At 41.0% G+C, this 21,495-nt stretch overlaps 1 protein-coding gene across 3 annotated transcripts in view; it reads right to left on the reverse strand.

Moving 5' to 3' along the window:
• LOC144659602 (galactose-1-phosphate uridylyltransferase-like) overlaps window positions 1–21,495 on the reverse strand; it is a 29,085-nt gene that overhangs the window by 4,528 nt on the left and 3,062 nt on the right. For all 3 annotated transcript variants that reach the window (XR_013571931.1, XM_078520084.1, XM_078520073.1), the window contains exons 4-10: window positions 21,065–21,194; window positions 20,696–20,752; window positions 20,290–20,331; window positions 19,998–20,078; window positions 3,142–3,191; window positions 1,088–1,170; window positions 859–942 (exon numbers count right to left, since the gene is read on the reverse strand). Coding sequence is in view for 2 of the 3 variants with exons in the window: in XM_078520084.1 (XP_078376210.1) it covers window positions 859–942; window positions 1,088–1,170; window positions 3,142–3,191; window positions 19,998–20,078; window positions 20,290–20,331; window positions 20,696–20,752; window positions 21,065–21,194 (527 nt within the window). In the remaining variant the exon portion in view is untranslated. The remainder of the gene's footprint in view (window positions 1–858; window positions 943–1,087; window positions 1,171–3,141; window positions 3,192–19,997; window positions 20,079–20,289; window positions 20,332–20,695; window positions 20,753–21,064; window positions 21,195–21,495) is intronic.

Consider the following 21,495-nt stretch of genomic DNA (forward strand, 5'->3'; position numbering starts at 1 on the left):
GCTATTTGCACACATAGGGGGCATTTGCTGCCAGATAACCTCTCTCTGTTTTCTTGTTTACATATTATCTATTTTTTCCAAGGTTTAATATTAACATGAGATTAACAGCCTCAAACTTCTCTTCACATTTGAACACAAGGAACAATTTAACACTGAACTACAGACTGAGTGGCCTGAACTCATGCACAGTTGGCCATGGGAATACTCAAAACTGTTGTGTCCTTGAAAGGAAAAGGCTGCATATCAGCCCTTTGGCCCATTAGGCTGGAGGTTTACTGGTTTCAGTGGCATGAAGGGAATACAGTAGTAGTATTTTTACTCCCCCCCCCCCCCCCCATAGATAGGATGCTAGTTCATCACAGGGCTAAATTCACTGGTACCCATTTATACACCTGGGTGAAGAGAGGCACCATAAAAGTAAAGTGTCAGCGCCCAAGAACACAATGCAGTACCCTGGCCAGGGTTTAAATCTGGACCACTCAATCCGGAGTCCATCATGCTAACCATAAGGCCACCATGCCTTTCATGTTGTAGTAGTGTCCTCGAGCAAGACACTAATTTCTGACCCACAGTACCTCTCTTTATCCATCAGTATTAATAGGTTCCAATGTGCTGACAATTTGCAATAGACTAGCATTCTATCCAGCATAAGTGCTATGAAATACTGCAAGTTGCCTCATGCTATTGATGTGGTCCATTGGTTTGGTGACTTTCGCCTGAATGTAGACAGAACCTTTACCATGGGGTTAAAGGGTTCAGAAATAACCAGAAGTCAGTTTGGCAAGTTTTGCAATGTTTTATTGGAAGCCCAGATAAATTCCAGAAATACAGGAAGTCAAGTGTTTGTGGTTTACTTACCATGCCAGCCCATGGAGTAAGGAAATGAAACTTCAAACAAGTTGTCATATTTGGTGAGAAGTCTTTTCATAATGTCAGCAAGATCTATGATAAAGGTTCAAGATATACCACTAATTGATAATTAATCATTTGATAATTGGTGAGAGCATTACTACAGCTGTATATTACTAACATTAGATAATACCATTTAAAAAAATAACATCAAGATCTAGAGTTCATTAATCATTACGTTTTTGTTCTTCCTCTGTGAGATCTGATAATTTCTTCACATGTCTTCTTGGAAGAAGCAGAACTTCATAAGGCCAAGTTGCCCTGTATTAAAAAAAAACAAGTTTAACTTATTAAAGACTTACTGGCATATATATAACATAAAATGTACAATGCTCGTCAAAAGTGTTGCGGCACCATTACCAATATGAAATTTCTTTCTTTTTCTCCCCCCCCCCCCGTCTCAATGTCGTGCCCCCAACCATGTTGCACCAACAATTGAAGGCGTAAGCGCAAGAAACGCACTTTGTGTTTTGGCCAAATTGAAAATTCTCACAAACAACTCCAAATTTCGCACGCAAGTTCGTTTACGTGTGCTCAACACTGCCCTGTATTTAATTTTGCTGGTCTTTCCTTCGTTTTCGAAAAATAACACATGCAAAAAGACAAGGTTTTTGCTGGCGCGGTGTCTTTTGACTTTTCTTTTACAAACGATAAACAAAGGAAACCTTTTGTTTCTCAAGACGATGAAGTCAGCTAAATTTTTAGGGTTACAGTCCTAGCCCTAACGCAAAAGGTAACCCCAAGGCCGTAGGGTCGGGGTTAGAGTTTCAGATTAGGGTTACAGACTTAGCCCTAACGCAAAAGCCTAGCCCTAACGCAAAAAAAAAAAAAAAAAAAACAAGCAAAAACTTAACACTAACCCCAAGGGATTAGGGTTAAGCCGTTTCAAGTTAAGTTTAGGATCAGAGTCAGCCTCAACCTTTAGATCGCGCTTTTAATGCAGTAAGCTTTCACGCCAGTTTGCTTGCAGCTAGCTTTTTCTGCAGTCTGCTTGCGGTTAGCTAGTTTCTGTTGTTTCGGGCAAGACTATTTTACTCTGTCACCGTTAGCTGTAATTTGCCGAGGTGAAAGTGAAATAAAGACTGATTGTTGATTGAATACGTTTGCTCGTGTTGTCACATTATACTAGTTTTGCTTTCAGTTGAGTGCCGCCGGCTTGCTCTCACTTCTATCTCCACTCCTTACATCATCACACATCTACAAAATCCCGCGAAAACAAGATAAACTTATGAGGTTTTCGTTCGCACGAATCGATAGATTCATTGATGAATATTTAATGAGACACAGAAAATATTTTGCGAAGGGAAGGTGTCCTGGGGAACATATAAAGAATTTTTTAAAGTCTAAAACCAGGTCACTTCTCGGCAACTTTGTCGCGGCAGCACCCAAGCGGATGCTGCAAAACTCGCGTTGACGAAGTTCCCGGCAAGAAACCTCTTGTTTTAGACTCTCTATGCTGCCAGGCTCAAAACTACCTCGGTTTGTGCAACGTTTTTTCCGAAGCGCTAAACAGCGCTGTTGTGCAAAACAAAGGCAGAAACATCACTCAGTTCTTCGAGCGATGCTGTAAACTTACGGGTATTCAGACTTAATGATGTCCTTCAACCACCTGGCAGCAGCACTTACGCTAAAACTAACCAAAGACTTCAAATGATTTTCAGGAACAAACGGCCATTTTTTTTTTCTCTTTCCTCTCACGTGACGCCTATCAGGTGACATCGCGTCACAATGTGTTCAGTCCAGTCCTTTTCTTAAAGCGAATCCTCAAAATGGTGGATAGGAACTAAAATCATGGCTCTGACACGTTTTTCAACCTCCCCGGACAGTTAAATAACGCTAGAAGGAAAGATTTACACACGATGTGTCGAAAAACTCATGCTGCTGGCTGACGGTGGAGAACGTAAGCTTTGCAAACGCCTTTGTTCTTTGCATACGTAATTTCTAAAAAACGGAGCTAGATTCAGCGAATTTGAATACAGATCAATGTTCAGCACACGTAAACGAACTTGCGTGCGAAATTTGGAGTTGTTTGTGACATTTTTTTAATTTGGCCAAAACACAAAGTGCGTTTCTTGCGCTTAGGCCTTCAATTATTATCTACAAAGGGTTCAACACTGAAAAGGAGGAGGGGGGGGGGGACTCTAAAAATAATTGCAAGTGACATTAATGTCTGGATTGCGACAATTTCCCCAGGGTGTGACAACAATGACTCCTAAACAATCTGCTACATACCAGTAAGGTACCACTACAATCCAATCACTATTTTCCACAACAATTCGGACCTAAAAGGCAAAAAAAAAACTTAATATACATGACTTGTGTACCTGGTACTTAAAGTCACTGGTCTTTGGAGTCTATCTCTAGACTACAGAATGTATTTTGGATCTTGCTATATGCAGTGCTTAGCTAGTAACAGCTAGTTTTTTATGCAAGTCTTACACTGTACCTCTGTTCTGAGTTTAGCGCAATTGCCATACTTCTCGACAATTTTATTCTTTGCAAATTACTGCACCTTACACACTTGTAAATTAGGAGTTGTGGCACAAACCGTGACAACTCGCTCGGCTCGCCCAGGCTCGCCTCACTCCTTGTCACAATTTGTGTCCACAACTCCTAATTTACAAGTGTGCGCGGAACGCAAGACGCCTTTCTTACCCCACTCGCGAAACGAGTTGCAAAAAAGGCGTTGGCGGCACCTCTAACGGCCCGCAGCAACAGAGAGCGCCACCTGTGTGCTAGATTTATTTTTCAATTGAACAAATATTTTTCTTTAGTATATGCAACAGATGGCTGCCGCAAGATATTCGTCAGAAGTTTTGCAAGCTATGATGGAGGAAAACCTCCGTGAATTTCAAAGAAACCCCCAAAGAAATTTGTCTTTTTTATTGGAACACAACGATTTTAACGAATGGCTCCGTGTATGGAAAATGAACATACCGGAAGCTAACGAAAACAACAAAGATCTTTACATTTTTGCAAGAAAAAACAAGAAAAAGTTTTATGATCTTTTAGTAAGCGAAATTGATGACTTACGAAGCTTAAAAGCAAGCTTTGGACTTGAAGTTAAATTTTCGATACAAAGAGACGGAGTTACGCAACACATGAACCACTATTTCAGTGAAAGAGAACCGCACGTGTTTTCTAAAAACACCAAAGAAGAAATCGAAAAAGAGTTTGTCAGATTTATCGAAAAAGCAAAGGGAGAAATTGAGGCTTGGTCAAAGAAGGGCTCGGGGTGGAAAATTGAAAGAATAGAAATGGCGTATATCAATGTCGCGCGTTATCAGCCATTGAGAGGGGGGAGTTATCTGCCTTTACCACCAAAATTGGCAAACAAAAAAGCAGTTATTAACGTGCAAAACAGGGATAACGAATGTTTGAAATGGGCTTTGAGAGCTGCATTATTTCCGCCAAGAGATGGGAAAAATCCGCAAAGAACAAGCAGATACCCAGTTGACGACGGAATAAACTACAATGGAATTGATTTTCCAACGCCTCTAAAGCAGATTGACAGGCTTGAGGCGAAAAACAACAACCTTGCAATAAATGTGTTTGGATGGGAAGACGACTGTGTGATACCTCTCAGAACAAGCAAAAAAGAAAATAGCATTTCCCGTATAAACCTTATGTTAATTGAGTCAGGATTAATTCAGCACTACTGTTTTATAAAAAGAGTAAGCGCATTGCTCTACGATCAGACTAAATCACACAACAAAAAACACTTTTGCATGATGTGCTTGACCGGTTTTACAAGAGCAGACTTGCTCGAAAAGCACGAAGAAAACTGCAATGGAGTTAACGGCAGGCCAACAAGAATCGAAATGCCGGAAGAGGGGAAAAACACTCTTTCTTTTAAAAACTATCAAAAACAAATGAAAGCGCCTTTTGTAATTTACGCCGACTTTGAGGCATTGTTAAGAAAGATGCAAGGATGTAAACGCGAAACGCCCGAGGACCGCCAGAAGAGGAAAGATAAAGGAGAAGAACTAGAAGACTTGAAGAAAAAAAGCTACACAGAAAAGACAGAACAGCACGAAGCATGTGGATTTGCTTACACAGTTGTAAGGAGCGACGGCAAACACGAAAAACCTTATGTTTACAGGGGTGAAAACGCCGTTGAAGTGTTTTTGAACTGCCTTTTAAGTGAAGAGAAAAAAATAAGATTTGAATTGTCAAAGCAAAAACCCCTTGTGATGACTTCGGAAGACTGGGAAAAATTCAAAAATGCAACCGATTGCCACATTTGCGAAAAAACGCTGATGAAACAAAACTTTTTAGACTCGTTGCCGGTTTGGATTGGGTATTATGGTGAACTTAATTACTTTGGGCAGCTTCACAAAAAATGTTATTACAGCACGAAAAAAGCGGAGCAAAGCCTTGGTACCGAACACCACTATGAGCTAAAAAAGCTGACACAAAACACACACATAGTGGCCGCAAAAAACCAAAAAAAATGTTTGAAGTGCCACAAGCCGCTTATCCAGCCGAACTACAAAGATGTGGTAAAGGACCACTGCCACATAACAGGGAAGTTTCGAGGAGCCGCGCACAACATTTGTAACTTGATGATGAGAATAAATCCAAAAAATGTCCAAATACCAGTTGTATTTCACAACCTAAGGGGCTATGATGCGCACCATTTAATGCAGGCAATGTCAAAGATTTCAAAAGAGGCACAGAAAGAGGTAAAATGTGTCGCAAACAACATGGAAAAATACATCACATTTTCATTTGGCGGACTGCGTTTTATTGACAGCTTAAACTTTCTTCAAGGAAGTCTTGATTCACTTGTAACAGCGACACCGAAGGAGTCATTAAATATAACAAAATCTATTTCAACACAGTCTGATGAAAGTTTTGAACTTCTTTGCAAAAAGGGAATCTATCCTTACGAATACATGGACTCATGGGAAAGATTTAGCGAAACAAGTTTGCCTGAAAAAGAAAAGTTTTACAGCAAACTTAATGATGAGAACATAACGGATGAAGAGTACAAACACGCGCAAAACGTGTGGGAAACCTTTGGCTGCCAGACCCTGGGCGACTACCACGATTTGTACGTTAAGACAGACGTTTCTCTGTTGGCTGACGTTTTTGAAAACTTCCGAAAAATCTGTCTTGAGAAGTACGGGTTAGATCCCGCGAATTATTACACGACGCCAGGCCTTTCTTGGGACGCACTTTTGAAAAAGACAGGCGTGGAGCTTGAGTTACTTACGGACTATGAAATGCATCTTTTTGTTGAAAGGGGATTAAGAGGCGGAATTTCGATGGTAAGCAAGAGGTATGCAAAGGCGAACAACCCTTATGTTGAGGGATTTGACCCGAGCCAGCCAAAAAAATACATAACGTACCTCGATGCGAATAACCTTTACGGGTGGGCAATGAGCAAGCCGCTTCCAAAAAGTGGATTTAGATGGAAAAAGGTTATGCCAACAGAAAAAGAAATAACGACAAAAAAAGAGTATGCAAAAGCTGGATGGATTTTAGAGGTGGACTTGGAATACCCGAAAGAGCTGCATGACGCCCACAACAGCTATCCATTAGCACCAGAGAAAAAGAAAATAAACAAAGAAATGTTTTCGCCTTACCAAAACAAAACAATAAAAAATCTTGATTTGCACCCGCCAGACACCGAAAAGCTTGTTTTAACTCTTGAAGACAAAACCAATTACGTCGTGCATTACCGAAACTTGCAGTTTTATCTAAAACAGGGAATGAAACTCAAAAAAGTGCACAGGGTCTTAGAGTTTGAACAAGAGGCGTGGATGGAGCCGTACATCCGGATGAACACAGAATTCCGAAAAGAAGCGAAAAGCGTCTTTGAAAAGAACTTTTACAAGCTAATGAATAACTCAGTTTTTGGAAAAACAATGGAAAACTTGAGAAACCGTGTAGACATAAGAATAGTGCGCAGCGACGAAAAAAAGAAAATAAGAAAATTAGTTGCAAGCCCATTGTATTCAAGGCATGTGATGTTTTCAAACGATCTGGTTGGAATAGACATGCGAAAAAGTAAGCTTTTTCTTAATAAACCGGTCTACACAGGCATGACCATCCTTGACGTAAGCAAGCTATGCATGTATGACTTCTTTTACAACCATCTGAAAAAGGAGTACGGAGAGCGTTGCGAGCTTTTGTATACAGACACAGACAGCCTTTTGCTTGAGATAGAAACAGAAGACGTTTACGCGGACATGGCAAAAAACATTGACAAGTACGACACAAGCGACTACCCAGAAGAGCATTCACTTCATTCAAACGAAAACAAAAAGGTGTTGGGAAAAATGAAAGACGAATGCGCAGGAAAACTAATTTCAGAGTGTGTTTGTTTGAGGCCAAAAATGTATTCAATAATGACAGAAGACAAAAAAAATATAAAAAAAGCAAAGGGGGTAAAAGAGTGTGTGACAAAGAATAAAATAGATCATGAAAACTTCAAAGATACACTTTTTCAAAACAAGGAAAGCTTTCACGAAATGCACATGCTAAGAAGCTATGCCCACGAGATGTATTCAATAGTGGTAAACAAAAAATCGCTGTCCCCCTTTGACTCAAAGCGATGGATATGTGAAGACGGAATACATACAAATGCTTACGGGTATAAGTTTTGCGAAACAGAACGTTTATAGCTTTTCTGAGCCCAAGGGGCTCAAGCACTAAGTGCTTGGTGGTAACTGTGTATTTGGAGGAATAACAAGCAATTCTTCACGCACGAAGCCGCGCTTTGGACCATCGGGCAAGTAATAAAGAACTGGCTGATTAGGTTTAGTAACAGACCTTTCAATGCTGTAGACTTTTAATGACCAAATCGGATCTGTAGCCCTTTTTACGCCGCCTTCCAGCTCGCCAGGTTGGTAGAGAAAGCGCACATTAACGAGAGAGGGGAGTTTTTTTTCTTTCTTGCCAACAGGTCTTGTATATTTTGAGGACGGTTTTGACGAAACAGCCTTTTCTTTGATTGCAGCAGCAGGTTTTTTTCCAGTAAGACTGGTAACTTCGTTGTTCAGAGCGGTAACAACTTCGGGAAGCCTTTTTACCCACGCTGTCGACCGCTGGCCAGATGGCAGGTTCATCTCGACACCGTACTGATAACCAAACAGGCGCCCTGCCAGTGTTTGATTAAAACGTTCAACAATAGCTTGATCTCTGTGAATGTTAACACGCCCGCGTCTAATATAGGTTTTGTGATTTTCCATTTCTTTGGTAACAGCTCCCATGAATTCGCGACCAGGGTCAACTTGAAGCATCTGTGGCCATTTTAGTGCACTTCGCCTGTAAATTGTCTGAAAACCTTTTGCAACCTCAGTTGAATCTTTGGAGGTCAAAGGCTCGGCCTCTTTGAATCGGCTGGCAACGTCAACAACAGTCAGCGCGTATTTGTAAACTTTTCGCCCTCGCGGCAGTTTGTCGTGTGGCAGAAAAAGAAGGTCCGCCTGGTGGACCGCGTTAGGAGAAGAAACATCAAATTTTGGGCGAGGAACGTATCGTGGTGCCGGAAGGTAGATCTGCCAAAGGGCCTGCTTAACTAGCCACTTTTTAGCAGCATCTTCGGAAACCTTGGCCGCCTCGGCTAATTTTTTTATCGCTGCAATTCCCTTCCAGTAGCCCTGGGGGCTATAGTAGACTTTCGAGATTTTCTTCGAAAAGTTTTGCTCCGCAAAAATCTTTGCATCCATGTGTATATAAGAAAAAAAGAAAAGTTTAAAGAAACCGAAAGGCAGCGTACCCAAGTGCAAGCGCGCCAGCGCCAACGAACATAAGTTCACCTTGTTTCTGCTGCTCACTTGGCTGATAGAAATCAGAGAACTTGGGTTCTTTCGGAGGAATCATTTGTTTGTCAGGATGTGCCTGGTTGTAGAGTTTGAAAGCGTAGTCTGTGTTCGTAAAGTTTTGTTTCGCTTGCTGTTTGATCTCATTGTTGGTTTCGATCCAGTCGAGAAGCTTCGTGCGGTCGCGAGAGTACTTCGCGTAAGCTGCCTGGTAAGCCTCGAGAGCTTTGTCGTGTCTTTCTTTTTCTTTCAAAGCGGCGTCATCTCCGCCACCCAAAGCTCGAGCAAGATAGTTGCCGCCAATGAAAGCAGCAGCGTTCAAGATAGCTCCGCCAGCCATAATCGCGACGCTTGCCATTTTGTTATTATACTATTCTAATTTTTTTTTAATTGGTTGGGAGAATTTTCTGGTCCTCGAGATACTGTTTAAGTGCAACGCTGCCAGCCATGACGGCTGTGAACTTTACATAGTTCATAAAACTGCTGCTTGGGTCGGATGTGAAGTTTTCTTTTACAACTTTTTTGGCAGCCCAGCCGATTCCGGCGGCGAGACCTGTAATGGTGGCGGCATCCATGAGCGTTTTCACGAGCTTGTTGTCGGACATGGCGGTTCAGTATAAAATAATAAAAAATATTCAATTGAAAAATTTTTTTGTTTATTCTTCACCGTTTTGCGAAGCAAAGTTTGCAACTTCTTCACCAGATTCAACTTCTTTTGTTTTTTTTATACCTCTTTTAAAAATTGTATCCTCATCCTTTTGCACCCGAATAGCGGTTTTAACGCAAGTTTTGGAAAATTCAAACCAAAGTAATGCAATACCAGCCATAGCTGCACCTTTAACAAGGTTGTCAAGAATAAAACCAAGGGACATTGTCGGTATAATAAATGAAAAATAAATGTTCAAAAGAAATTTTTTAATCCATCGGACGGATTCCTCTTTGTTTGCGAGGTCTAATGGCATTTTGGATTGTCGAAGGCGTGTCTGAAGAACGCGTTGCAACCCTTCCAATACTTTCTGCTGTAACGCGGCGGGGGCTGGTGTGTCATCAGTTATAAGAGTTGGCGGAGCTTTAAATGTTGGACTTCTTTTTTCGTTTATAAAGCCTTTTATGTCTTCGCGTTTCACATAAGTTGTAACGATTGCACCGCCGATACCAAGCAAAGATATCCATTGATTTGTGGTGAGACCGCTTGATTGCGGCTGAGCCTCGGGCGGAGCTGGTTCCGTTACGTCCGGTGGTGTTGCATTTCGCTTTGCAGCAGCAGATTTCTTTTCCTTTTCTTTTGCAATTATTGCAGCAGCCTCGACAGCAGCTTTTTTCTGTGCTTCACGAGCCTGTTTTGTTTTTTCAGCTGCAAGCTTGCCAGCAGCAACTCGCTTTGGATTTTTGGCAGGCTTTGTTGCTGGAGTTGTTGAAGTAACTTGTTTCTGTTCTTCTTGAGCGATCGGAGTTTGTTCGAGCTCGGCCATTTATAATAAAAAAAAATAATATTTAAATAGAAAATTGCTCAGCAAGATTTTTTGCTAAGCAATTGCTAAGCATTGTTCAGTAATTACTTAGCATTTTCTTAGCATTGCTCAGAAAAATCTTCAGTAGTGTTTGTGTCCGCATCTTTGGAAGCACCTTTGGTTTCGCACAGCGAAGTGTGCGACTTTGTAGCTTCGTTTAAAACAATGTGCTTTGTTGTGATGAGCGCAGCATTTGCAACGGCAAGAAATCGGCCGCATTTCAAAGCCAGACCGCCTGCCAAAGTGGACAGCTCTTTGCTGATGATGTAGTCGTTTTTGAGTTCCTTCTGATAATCATTGACGTCCTTGATATTTACGGCCATACCAACGACTTTAGTAACAAGAAAAATAAAGCTGTCAATCAAGCTGTCGGTTGTTTTGGATCCAACGTATGCCTCATATCTCTTTAAGTACTTTTCAACTTCTTTATCTGTCAAGCGCTTCACCTGCTCGTGTGTCAGTTGCACACCGATTGCTTCTTTGGCTTTTCCTGTTGAAACAAGGATTGCAAGCTGTTCACGCAAAGCAGGAATGTCAGGGCCTTGAATGAGTGCCATAGCGCTTTCTGTACTTTCTGGTTCAGCTCCTAGCAGTTCCATTACGGAAGCTAATTCTTGTTCACTTGCAGCGCCCTTGACGCTCTCGGGAGGAGAAGTTGCGAACGGGTCAGCCATTTATTACTCTAAAAAATATGTTCAATAAGAAAATTTTGTGCCGTAAGGGTGGCGATGAGAAATGACAAGATGCGAAAACTTATTTTTTTTTAGCTTTAAAATGATTTCTTTGTAATCCTCATTGGCAAGTTCGCCAGCGTAATCCTCAAAGATTGCCTTCGTGGTCTTGGCAGAGGGGGTGTAAAAGAAAACGATTGCCGCAACATTTTCGCGGAATGAGGATGTTATGCTTGTCAATTTTTGAGTTAACACCCATATGCTCAAGCCTGCGTGGCGAGCAGAGAAAGCAAGATTCACCAACTCCCCTGTTCTTCCTTTTACATCTTTCGAAGCAGCACAGTCGTCGAGGATGATAAGCGTGTTCGTACCCTCAAAAAGAAATCTTGAAAGCCTTAACCAAGATTCCACCTCGTGCTGCTCGCAAATGAAAACAAAAAATCGAATATCTTCCTCAGCAAAGCGATAATAAGTCTTGTTGTGCTCGAAAGTCGGGCAGATGAGCACGATGTAGTCAAACTTGCCTCGGAAAGGGCCACAAAGCTGATTGACCACGTATCTTGTTTTTCCTGAGTTCGTTGGTCCCACAATGAGGGCGTTGAAGGGTATATTGGCAGGATCCATCTTCGTTCGTATATGTACCTAAGGTACACTTTTTCAAAGAAAAAATTATAAAAGCACAGATTCTAACTGCCTGCCAAGTATATTCATTTGGGCGTCGCTGATTACGTAAATGTGGCAGTTCAAATTACCTGAGCCGCTTGCTTTCCTCTCTAGCTCAAGCTGGACACCGTCCTTTGTGTTCACAAGGCGCGTGCCGCTTCCGTGCATCGAGTGGTCAGCCATGGAACGCAGATCAATAAGAAGGCCAAACTTGTCTTCTGTGTAAAACTTTTGCAGAGTCATGTGCTGCGTTTTATTTTTTTCTTTCATGTAGAATCTTTTAACTTCTCCCCAAATGTCCATTCCTTCGATGCCGTTGTTGTACAGCATGTTTGGCGAGCCGTTGACAGTGATGCTTACTTTTGTAAGGTCCGGGTTAATGTACTTTTCCGAGCTCCTTGCACCTTTGTTATATTGCTCAATAAATAGGAGCAAGATACCTTTCATGGACCTCCTCTGCGGGTTGACCCTTAGATTCAGACGTGTGTCGGAGCCTTTTGCAAAAGTCACCACTTTAACACGCTGGATGTGGTCGTAAGCGAACTCTTTGCCGCCCGAATAAGCGCTGAACGCTTCATCTGCAATTTCCTCGCTTCTTATCATCTCGTACTCCAGCTGGATGTTTGTCAACTTGTATTTTAGTTTTGTTGTATCTGAGCCTCTGACCACATGTTCGGCTGCCGCGAGCTTCAGTTCGAACACAAGATCGTTGTATAGTGCCTGAGGATAAAATGCCCCATGGTCAGTTAAAATCTGGTGATCCAGGCGGATGCGGTATTTATTTCCATATATCTCATTCAGCTTTTTTTCTGCGTCCACACCTGAAGTTTTCTTATCGCCAGCATTTGAGCGAATTTTGTTAAGGTCCTCGCTCTGAATGCCCTCTGGCACCCTGTCGTCGCGCTCCTCCTGCGAAAGGAAAAAATCCTCAAATATTTTGTAGATGTCATAGCCAACCGTGTCCTGCACGACGGTGCCTTCGTACTTTACAACAAAATCGTCGACCAGAGCTCGGCTGACGTTGTCAACCAGAAAGTTGTTGGCATGGCCTCCGCTCAAGTCGATGTTGAAGCGCAGCGCCAGCGAGCCGGGCACAATGACCTCGTTTTCGTTCAGCTTGGGCACTGAAACATACAACGTTTCCTCTGGATTGGCTTCAGTGCGGTCAAAAGTGATTCGTTTTACAGCGCGCTCGGCTTTCAGTGCTCTGAGTATTTTCTCTGTGCGTCCCGGTCGAAGGTTTTCTTGAACAGCAGCCATCTCTCGATTGGTTTTATTGTTAAATTGAAAAGTTTAATTTGAAAATATATATATATAAATTAAGCGATGGCAACAGGTGGTGGTGATTTTGGATTCGAGGACCCTGATTTGGACCAAGATCTTGACCACAACAGTGATAACGATGATGAAGAGGAACAAGAGGTCGACACAACCCGACCATTTCAGCCCGGGGAGGCATCCACACCCTACCATGGGGGTGAACAACATGAAATGCAAACGATGCAGCACGAACAGAGCGGGCTGCCAGACACATCCTACGAAGAAACACCTTTTTTGGGAAGCTTTATTCATCAAGATGACAAACCGGCAATGATTGACAGAGCTAAAGATTTTATCAAAAGAAAATTCCCCAAAGTGAACTTCGCAAAATTAGGCCCAATAGGTTTTAGCAAAAAGAGTGGCAATGAAACTACAATTGTATCCTTTGGATCAAAAGGTGGCGAGACCGAAATTTTCAAAAAAGACGGAACTGGCCTTCTCAAAAAATTCACAAACAAGTTTAAAGCCCCCCTTGGGCCAGAAGCAGAATCTCTGATTGCTCAAGACAATGAAGAAATAAGAGAAATGAGACCAAGATTAAGAGAAGCTGAAAGTCAAATACAACAGGCAGAAACAATTGACATGCAGAAAGAAAAAGCCACCCAAGAAGTAGAAGATTTCAGAATAAGAATCGAGCGAATAGATGCCAAGATGGAACAACTTGGGTCAAATGTTGAAAATGAATCAGAATTGCGCAGACTTAAGCAACTGAAAAAAAATCTTGAAAAGGATTTTGAAAACAAAAAAAAAGAAGTTGCTGCTCTTGAAAAACAAGCTAAGCAGAAGGCAGAAGAACAAACACGAGTCGACCAACTAAGGGCAAGCCTCGCTGCCATAGAGAGCAGAAGAAACACTTTGCAAGAAAGGCTCAACGACACAAGAGCGTTGGATGATCTAAAAGAGAAAGAAGCCGAGCTGAAGCAACAAAACGAGGAAGATCAAGCTGTTATAGAGGATGAGAATGCCTCCCCCACTGACAAACAAGCCGCGGAAGAAAGAGTTGCGGAAAGAACCGAGGAGCTCGGGCGTTTACAAACGCAGATTGCAGAAAGAGAAAGGGCGCTTCCACTTCGTGAGAGGATCAAAGAGATCTTCAAAAAACATGGCGTGACATTAACAGCAATACTTCTGGCTGCTGGTGTCACGATTGGTTCTGTTATTGGAGCCATTACAAACGCGTTGAAGGCAACCGGCAAAGCGTTGGGGAAAGGCCTAAGTGATATTGGCTCAAAGGTAGCATCAGCTCTGCCTGGTCTCATTGGCTCGATTGCGAAATTTCTTTTCAAAACCGCTGGTCAAGTAATTGGATTTCTTGCAGAGCACACCTGGCTGCTTATCCTTGCTGTGGTTGCTTTTCTTGTTGAAAAATACATCAAAAAGAGACGTTAGCGCATAAGGGTGTAGAGCAAAGCTGCTGCTCCAACCGCGCCAACAGCGACAGTTGCTTTGTTTATTTCGTGTGAATCATTGGCTACGGCCTTCGTAGGTTTAGCGCTTTGCGCGTTGCCGTCCTTTGGACGGGGACCGTAAAGGTCCCTAGCTTGTGTTTCAGCAGCGCTTGCTGCAGGTGCCTGATTTTTTTTTGCTGTGGCGCTCTTGTGTATAGGATTTGAAGGGTGGCTGTTTGGTGGGTTGATTTTTGATTTTCCTCCCGCCATCAGTTTAAGAGCTGCTTTTTTTGTAGCTTTATTAACCTCATCATTCACTCCTAATTTCATCCCAACAACAGCCTGCTTAAGCTGGTTATTGTAACCAACAACGCTTTCTGTGTTTATCACCATACGAGCGGGCATCAGCCAGGCACCTGGGCAGACTGCAAGGTTAAGCCGAACCTTAGCTTCGTCGATGGCTAATTGGTATCTTTGGACCGACTTTGCCAGATCAGGTTGCCTTATAGCGTCTTCAACCAACACGAGGAACTCACTTTGCGCTTCCTTTGCACGGCCGCCTGTTCCAAGTATGCTACTTCGAACGTTCACCTGCGAACCGAGAATACAGTAGACAAAAGCCTCTATCGACTGGTTTACTCTCGACAAACCTGCCTGAGTAAGCCCTTCAGTGCCGTTAGGACAAAACCAGTCTGCCTGTGCATATGCAGCGTCGTCTGGCTCGATGTATTGAATCAAGTTACCTTTGCTTGCAGTTCCACCTTCATCCGAAAATTTATCGTAATCGGGGTATTTTGCCCCAGAATTTTTCGGACCAATATTTGAGATCCAGATATAAACGTTACCAAGTCCGTGGTTTGCGCCTGTTGTGAAACGGAAATCGCTTGACGGGTCGACACCGAACTCAGCACATATTCTTTTGTACGAAGCCACGTCGTACTTGTTGTCGAACTGGCTAAAAGTGGGGTCGCCTGGCAAGGCGCTTACGCTCTGAATTCCCCCCATCTGAAACAATATTCGCCTTATCGTGAAATAAACGTGAAAAAGGTAAAAATTTCGCACAATCGGTGGCAAGCTGAGAGCTGAGTGCTCTTCATCGAAAATATCTCGACTTATACCGCAGCCTGTTGTCGCGCACCATACCGCAAAGTTAAGTTGCTGTGGCCAATAGGCCATATTTTGGCTAGCAAGCCACCTTTTTGACTCTTTTCCTGATGTATGCTTCAGTTTTGTTTTTTGAAAAATCTCTCTTAATTTCGTTGTGAAATATTGGTCTGGTGTGACGTAGATGTTTATTTGGCTGTTAAATATTTTTTTCAAACTTGGTGCGGCTTCGTGAAATCCAACAGCTGGAATTGGCAAAGATGAGCCTTTTGCGCCGCTTGGTGACAGCTGTTGTGGAAAACCGCCTGAAATTTGATTCACCCCCAGTGCTTTTTTCATCTCTGGGCTCCAATATTTGCTGTCAGAGCCAAAAACATTTATCAAATGGCCTTGCCCTGCCTTGTAATAAATGTCTGCCGTTGCTGTGTGGTTGTACGCGAACTCAACCTGTGCAACAAATTTTGTTCGGTCAGCGTTTGGATATTTTGCAAGAAAAGGTTTCCATGCATTGTCTTTTGCCGCTTTAGAAATTGTAGTTGCTTCTGGGGTTTTCATCCACTTCATAAAACCTCTTGTTTTTGCATCCATGGTCCTCTTTTATATTAAACATTTTTTATTTTTATTTAATATAAAAATGGTTGTGCTGACTGTTACCACAAAAGAAAATCCGAACACTGTTTATTTTGACCAGCCTATTCCAAAACCAAGCTATATCCGGCTTTTAAGTTGTTCTCTTTACAACAGCTGGAATAGTTTGGAAAAGGATGGAATAGTTTTTTATAAACAAGTGAACAAGGAAGAGAAGGCGCGTTATATACGGCAAGGAAACTTCTCACTCGATGACATTGGGAGTATTTTTGAAAAAGGATTTCCAGAGAAAAACATGTTTTCTGTAACAAAAGGCATTGCAGGCCGTTCATTGATAATAAAAGCAAAAGAGCCCAATTTAAAAACTTTTGGACTGAATGAAAGTCTTATTAAGTTCTTTAATTTGCCTGGGTTTGAGAATTACGCAAGTATTGAAAAGGAATTTTTTGAAACAATTGAGGTAAATAATGTTTCAAATCCTAAAAATTACTTCATCAACTGTGACCTTATCGACAAGCAACAAAGCTTGCTAAATGGTAAGCCATCAAGCCTTTTAGCGTTTTTTGACATACGTGGAAAACCGTATGAAAAAGTTTATTACCAAAATACACATTTTAACGTCTTGCGCGACGTTTCTGCTGAAGAAAATGTATCATCTCTGACTCTTTCGATTAGAGATGAGAATGGAAAGCCATTCGATTTTAACGGCACAAATCTTACATATGAGTTGGAATTGAATTAAATTAAATACAAAAATAACTTTTATGTATACGAGACCATGTCATCTGCTAATGTTCTCCCGAGTGCCCCTGCTTATGGTGATCGCGAAGAAACACAACTTTATCCAAGCCTCCCAACAAATGCCGAGAATTTTCGGCTGACTGAAATAAGTAAAATTGAAAAAGAAATATCCGCTGAAGCTGAGCATTACAGGCTTGTGTTAAAAAAATATAAAAAAGTCCGGAAAGTTATTCACTATTCCGTGGTCTGTCTTGGCGCCGTGACGGCAGCTCTGTCTTCTGGAGCTGTTGCGACTTCACTTACTGGTGTTGGAATTGTTATCGGCGTGCCTGTTGCAGCAGTAGCAGGTATATCTGGCACAGCTTCCACTGGCCTGTCAGTTATCAACAAAAAGCTTGAACGTAAAGTTAATAAGCACTCAAGAATCCTCGCTCTGGCTGTTGCAAAACATGACTCGATAAACAGCTCTGTCTCACAAGCTCTGAATGATAATCTTGTTTCTGACAAAGAGTTTCAACTGATCACACGAGAAATGCAAAATTATCGCCAACTTAAAGATACTTTACGCTCAAACTTTGCAAAAAAACAAACAAATTCACTCCAGCCAGACATCGGAAAAATTCGGGAAGAAATCAAGAGAGAAGAACGCAAAAGATTGGAAAAAAAACTTCTCGAAAGTGCCACCGACATTTCGAAATAAAATTTCAGTCCAATAAAACATTTTTTCATTTTATAAAAGAATGATTGTCTGCGCTCATCTTGTCGTTTACTTTGTGTTTGAATATTTCACGCCCGAGTGTCAAAAAAATATTCGATACATAACCCGCGATGTTGTTAATTGCCTGAACGAGGCAAAATAAAAGGTTACAGCGCACTTAAAGTGACTTTCAGCCGAGTCGAAAGGATTAAATCTGAGTGTGCAAAAAATACAATTAAGTTGAAGCGAACAGCGAGAAATTGCGTGACCCACAGCGGCATGCAAATTTTTTTGTGTGTTTGCGTGCGTGGGTGTACAAAGTCGGGGTATTACCCGAATGATATTTTTAGACGGTGTAATATCATGACTCATCGCCAATGACAAACACCGGCTGTGGTGTTTGTCAAATTCCCTCTCTACGACTGTTTTAATCAGGAGTCTTTTCTTTCAATTTCTGATCTTTTGCAAGTTGATTATCGAATTTTTTGCTTTAGCCGTTTAAAGCTTGATTAACACATCGGCTTGTTTACAATCATGTCGCTTTAGAATATTCTGGACTTCCGGTACGTCACACACACATGCCAAACATGCCGATTCGCCATTGATTTTCAGCGTTTTTAAAAAAATTTTTTTTTCGTGAAAAAAAAAAATCACAAGCGAACAGGAATGTGTGGTGCGATTTGGAATGTCCTTTCTATTGTGCGATTTGGAATGTGCTGTATAAGCAAAAATAATTTTTACGCAGGATTTATTTTTCAATTGTCTGGTTGTTAAAACAGTTCAATTTAATATGATCTATCTTATAAAATATTATTTTTTTGGCTTTTAGGTTCCAAAATTTGGTTATGGTGTTTGCTTAAAAAATACATCCCTGACGCCATTTCTATTTATCGGTTTATATTCTAAAAATGCACCCATGACGGCATTTCTATAACTGAGCTCTGTCCTCTAAAAACTCCTAAAAAAAAACAATTAGATTACGTCAAGGGGGTTTTCCGTTTCTTGACAGCAATACACCCACGCAATCAAAGTCATTGTTGTGACTTTCTGTGTTGCTGCAATAATTTATGCACTCACCGGAGCGTGCAAGTCTTGTTTAGCTTGTTAAAACGTTTGCGACAACACTGCTGTCTAATTTTTTTAATTTTTCAATCAGCTCGTCTGTTAAAAAGATTGTTATTTGTTTTTCATTTTCTTTAGTTTTTTTGTAGGTTGTAAACGCTTTTCCACGAGATCTTTTCAAGTTTTTCTTTACAGACAAGTTAATTTCTCCAGTTCTCCCTCTTCCCATCTTCGTTTACTCAATAAGAGCATTTGTTCAATTGGAATTGTTTCTGGCACAGCAATTAAAGGTTGGTTGTAATTTAATACAATGGCGCCATACAACGATTGGTACACTGTCGGGTCCGGCGAATCTGCTTCAGGAAGTTAGGAATGTGAAAGCCACTCACATTTTCCTCCTTTTTTTTACCATTTCCACGCCTGCTTTCCCGATTTTTTTGTTAGTTTTAACCATGCTTTGCATAACGATTGCAGCTTTCTTTTTCTTAAGTTTTCTGGGATTAAACGTCTTTTTTTGCAACTAGTTTCGCGAGGGGGGTAAGAAAGGCGTCTTGTGTTCCGCGCACACTTGTAAATTAGGAGTTGTGGACACAAATTGTGACAAGGAGCGAGGCGAGCCTGGGCGAGCCGAGCGAGTTGTCACGGTTTGTGCCACAACTCCTAATTTACAAGTGTGTACCTTTTTAAATAACACGCAAACTCTGAAGTTCAGAAACCAACTAATGATTCAACATAATGTTCGCTAAGATTATAAAATAAATATTTAAAAAAGGTTAAAAGGCTAAAATATGTACAAATAAAACCAACGTTTTCGACTAAAAGTCATCATCAGGGTTAAAAAGTGTTTGCCGCGTAGTTTCGTATTTAAATGTTAAGTCACTCCCATGGGGAACAGATTGATTTTGTTTAGCTCTGGCATTCTTAAAACGATAAATAAAGCCTCTATGATCTTGTGTTTTCGCCAATTGTGTTGCCAGGTGATTATGTTCCACTTTTGGCATGTGAATGAGTGCCCCGGGAATTCAAGAAGTTGTCTCGCAGGTTCTGAGACCTTAGTGGTGTCAGAATGTTCATCAATCCGAACACTGAAGTTCCTTTGTGTTTCACCTAGGCTAAATACTTGGCACCACAGTCACAATTGCCTTCGCAAACCACGTGGGATTTGTGGACGTTTTTGTCCTTCAGATTGAAAAGGGAATTCATTTTCCTTGTCAGCCAAATTACTTCAAAGATACAATTGTTCCAAGTGAAAATGTTCAGGTTGTTTATGGAACTTGCTTTCAGCTAATGATTGCGTTTTTCTCTGCCGTCAATCATGATTATGGCAACCGCCAATTGATGACCCTTGACAAACAAACAATTAATAATGGATCAAAATCTACCAATCACAAAGTTCTGACAGACGTGACCTTTTGAACTTGTTAAAAGTGAACTTCTGTTTCCTGAAAGGTCCACTTAGATGGTGATGGACGGCAGTGAAAAACATGACTGGTGATTGAGCAGGTTTTACATGTTATTGAGATTAAGGCACAGTAAACATATTTGTGGCTTTTCTTATCTTAAAAATTCACCTTCTGTTCTGCTTCTAGTCTTGCATATTCAACTAGCATTGGCACTTTATGTTCTTCTAGATATTCCCGCTGAGTACGATCCTACCACAAATAAGAATATAAAATTGTTTACAAAAGGTGAGGAAGGTCTGTTTTGTGCCACCTTGCAACATCTGCATACTTAAATGCAAGGGTTGATGAAAAAAGTTATTGAGAATTCTGAATGGTAGATGTTATGACTTGACATCTTTCTTCACATTTACCAAGCTATCTTGCACTTGGGTATGTACATAAAGACTAGAACAACAATCACCTCAGCTGCTGCTTCATTTGGTAAAAAGGAACTTGCCCAGATCTTGAAACAACAAGAGTTTAAAATAAGTCAGTATCGGCATTAAACTGTAATAGACTGCGGCAATTTGTTTTTACTGTTAAAGTAACATATTATTAAAGTCATAATTATAATGAATTGGCCTCTGTAGTACTATAAGTAATGCAACCTGGTTTAATCGCGGATACATCAGAAGAAGCAATCAGGAGCCAATCAAGTGTGGATCTAGATAACAAGATTTTAATTTTTCCATGCTTGCTACTTATATTTGCAAAGTTTTACTTCAAGTTCCAAGATTTTGGTTTTGTTGTGGTTTTACATTGCAGTGAAAATAAGTAAGGTCTTATTTAATTGGAATGTTGTGCAGTATTACAAACTGAAAACTTACCTGGCAATGTGGGTGAGGATTGGAGCATCCCATGACGGCACCTTTATTCTCAAAAATCTAAAAATATTTTAGTCAAATATTTAGAAGTCTTCATAGGATAAATTGATCATGGTTCACACTAACAGACACCATTTTCACAGGCCAAAGGCTTTCAATAAGTTTGCAAGACCCCCTGGAAAGCAATATGAGAAGCTGAAAACAACTCCCCTTTACAGGGATTCAAGACGGAACACCTGCCGGAGTTCTAGGGAATGCTGGGCCTTATTGAAGACCCTGTTGTCATCGCCATCATTATACCTATAGTTGTTACTAAATGTTAGTAATAGTATTTTTTTCAAAGATTACTGAAATTATAAACATGTTTATTACCTGAATCCAACGATATGTTTTACTTAATTCCTGATACTGTCTTATCCATTCTCTAATTACTTCCAAGATTTCGTCGATGGACATAAGAGGAAGAGTGACATCAGACCATGGATGAAAACACATTACTCGGCTAAAAAGAAAAAAAAAACAAAGAGGGACAACAGAAATTAAGCACCCCCCTTGAATGTGTTTTTGTTAATAAGCACCCCTATTCTATCAAGTGCACTATACCAACACTGAAGCCCTCCTATTACATAAATGCCGTTATTCCAATTAGCACTCCTACTCTGTTTTATCAGCATCATCAAAGTACATCAAGATAATCCATGATTGATCTTCTTTTTAAACTCACATTGCAAAAAACTGGTCTTCTTAGTGTCTCAACTATTATTTTCATGCAAGGGCACAATTCCTTCAAATAAAAGATCCCT

Source organism: Oculina patagonica, chromosome 1 (assembly GCF_052425735.1).
Source record: "Oculina patagonica isolate OP01 chromosome 1, crgOcupat, whole genome shotgun sequence".
Taxonomy (NCBI): Eukaryota; Metazoa; Cnidaria; class Anthozoa; order Scleractinia; family Oculinidae; genus Oculina; species Oculina patagonica.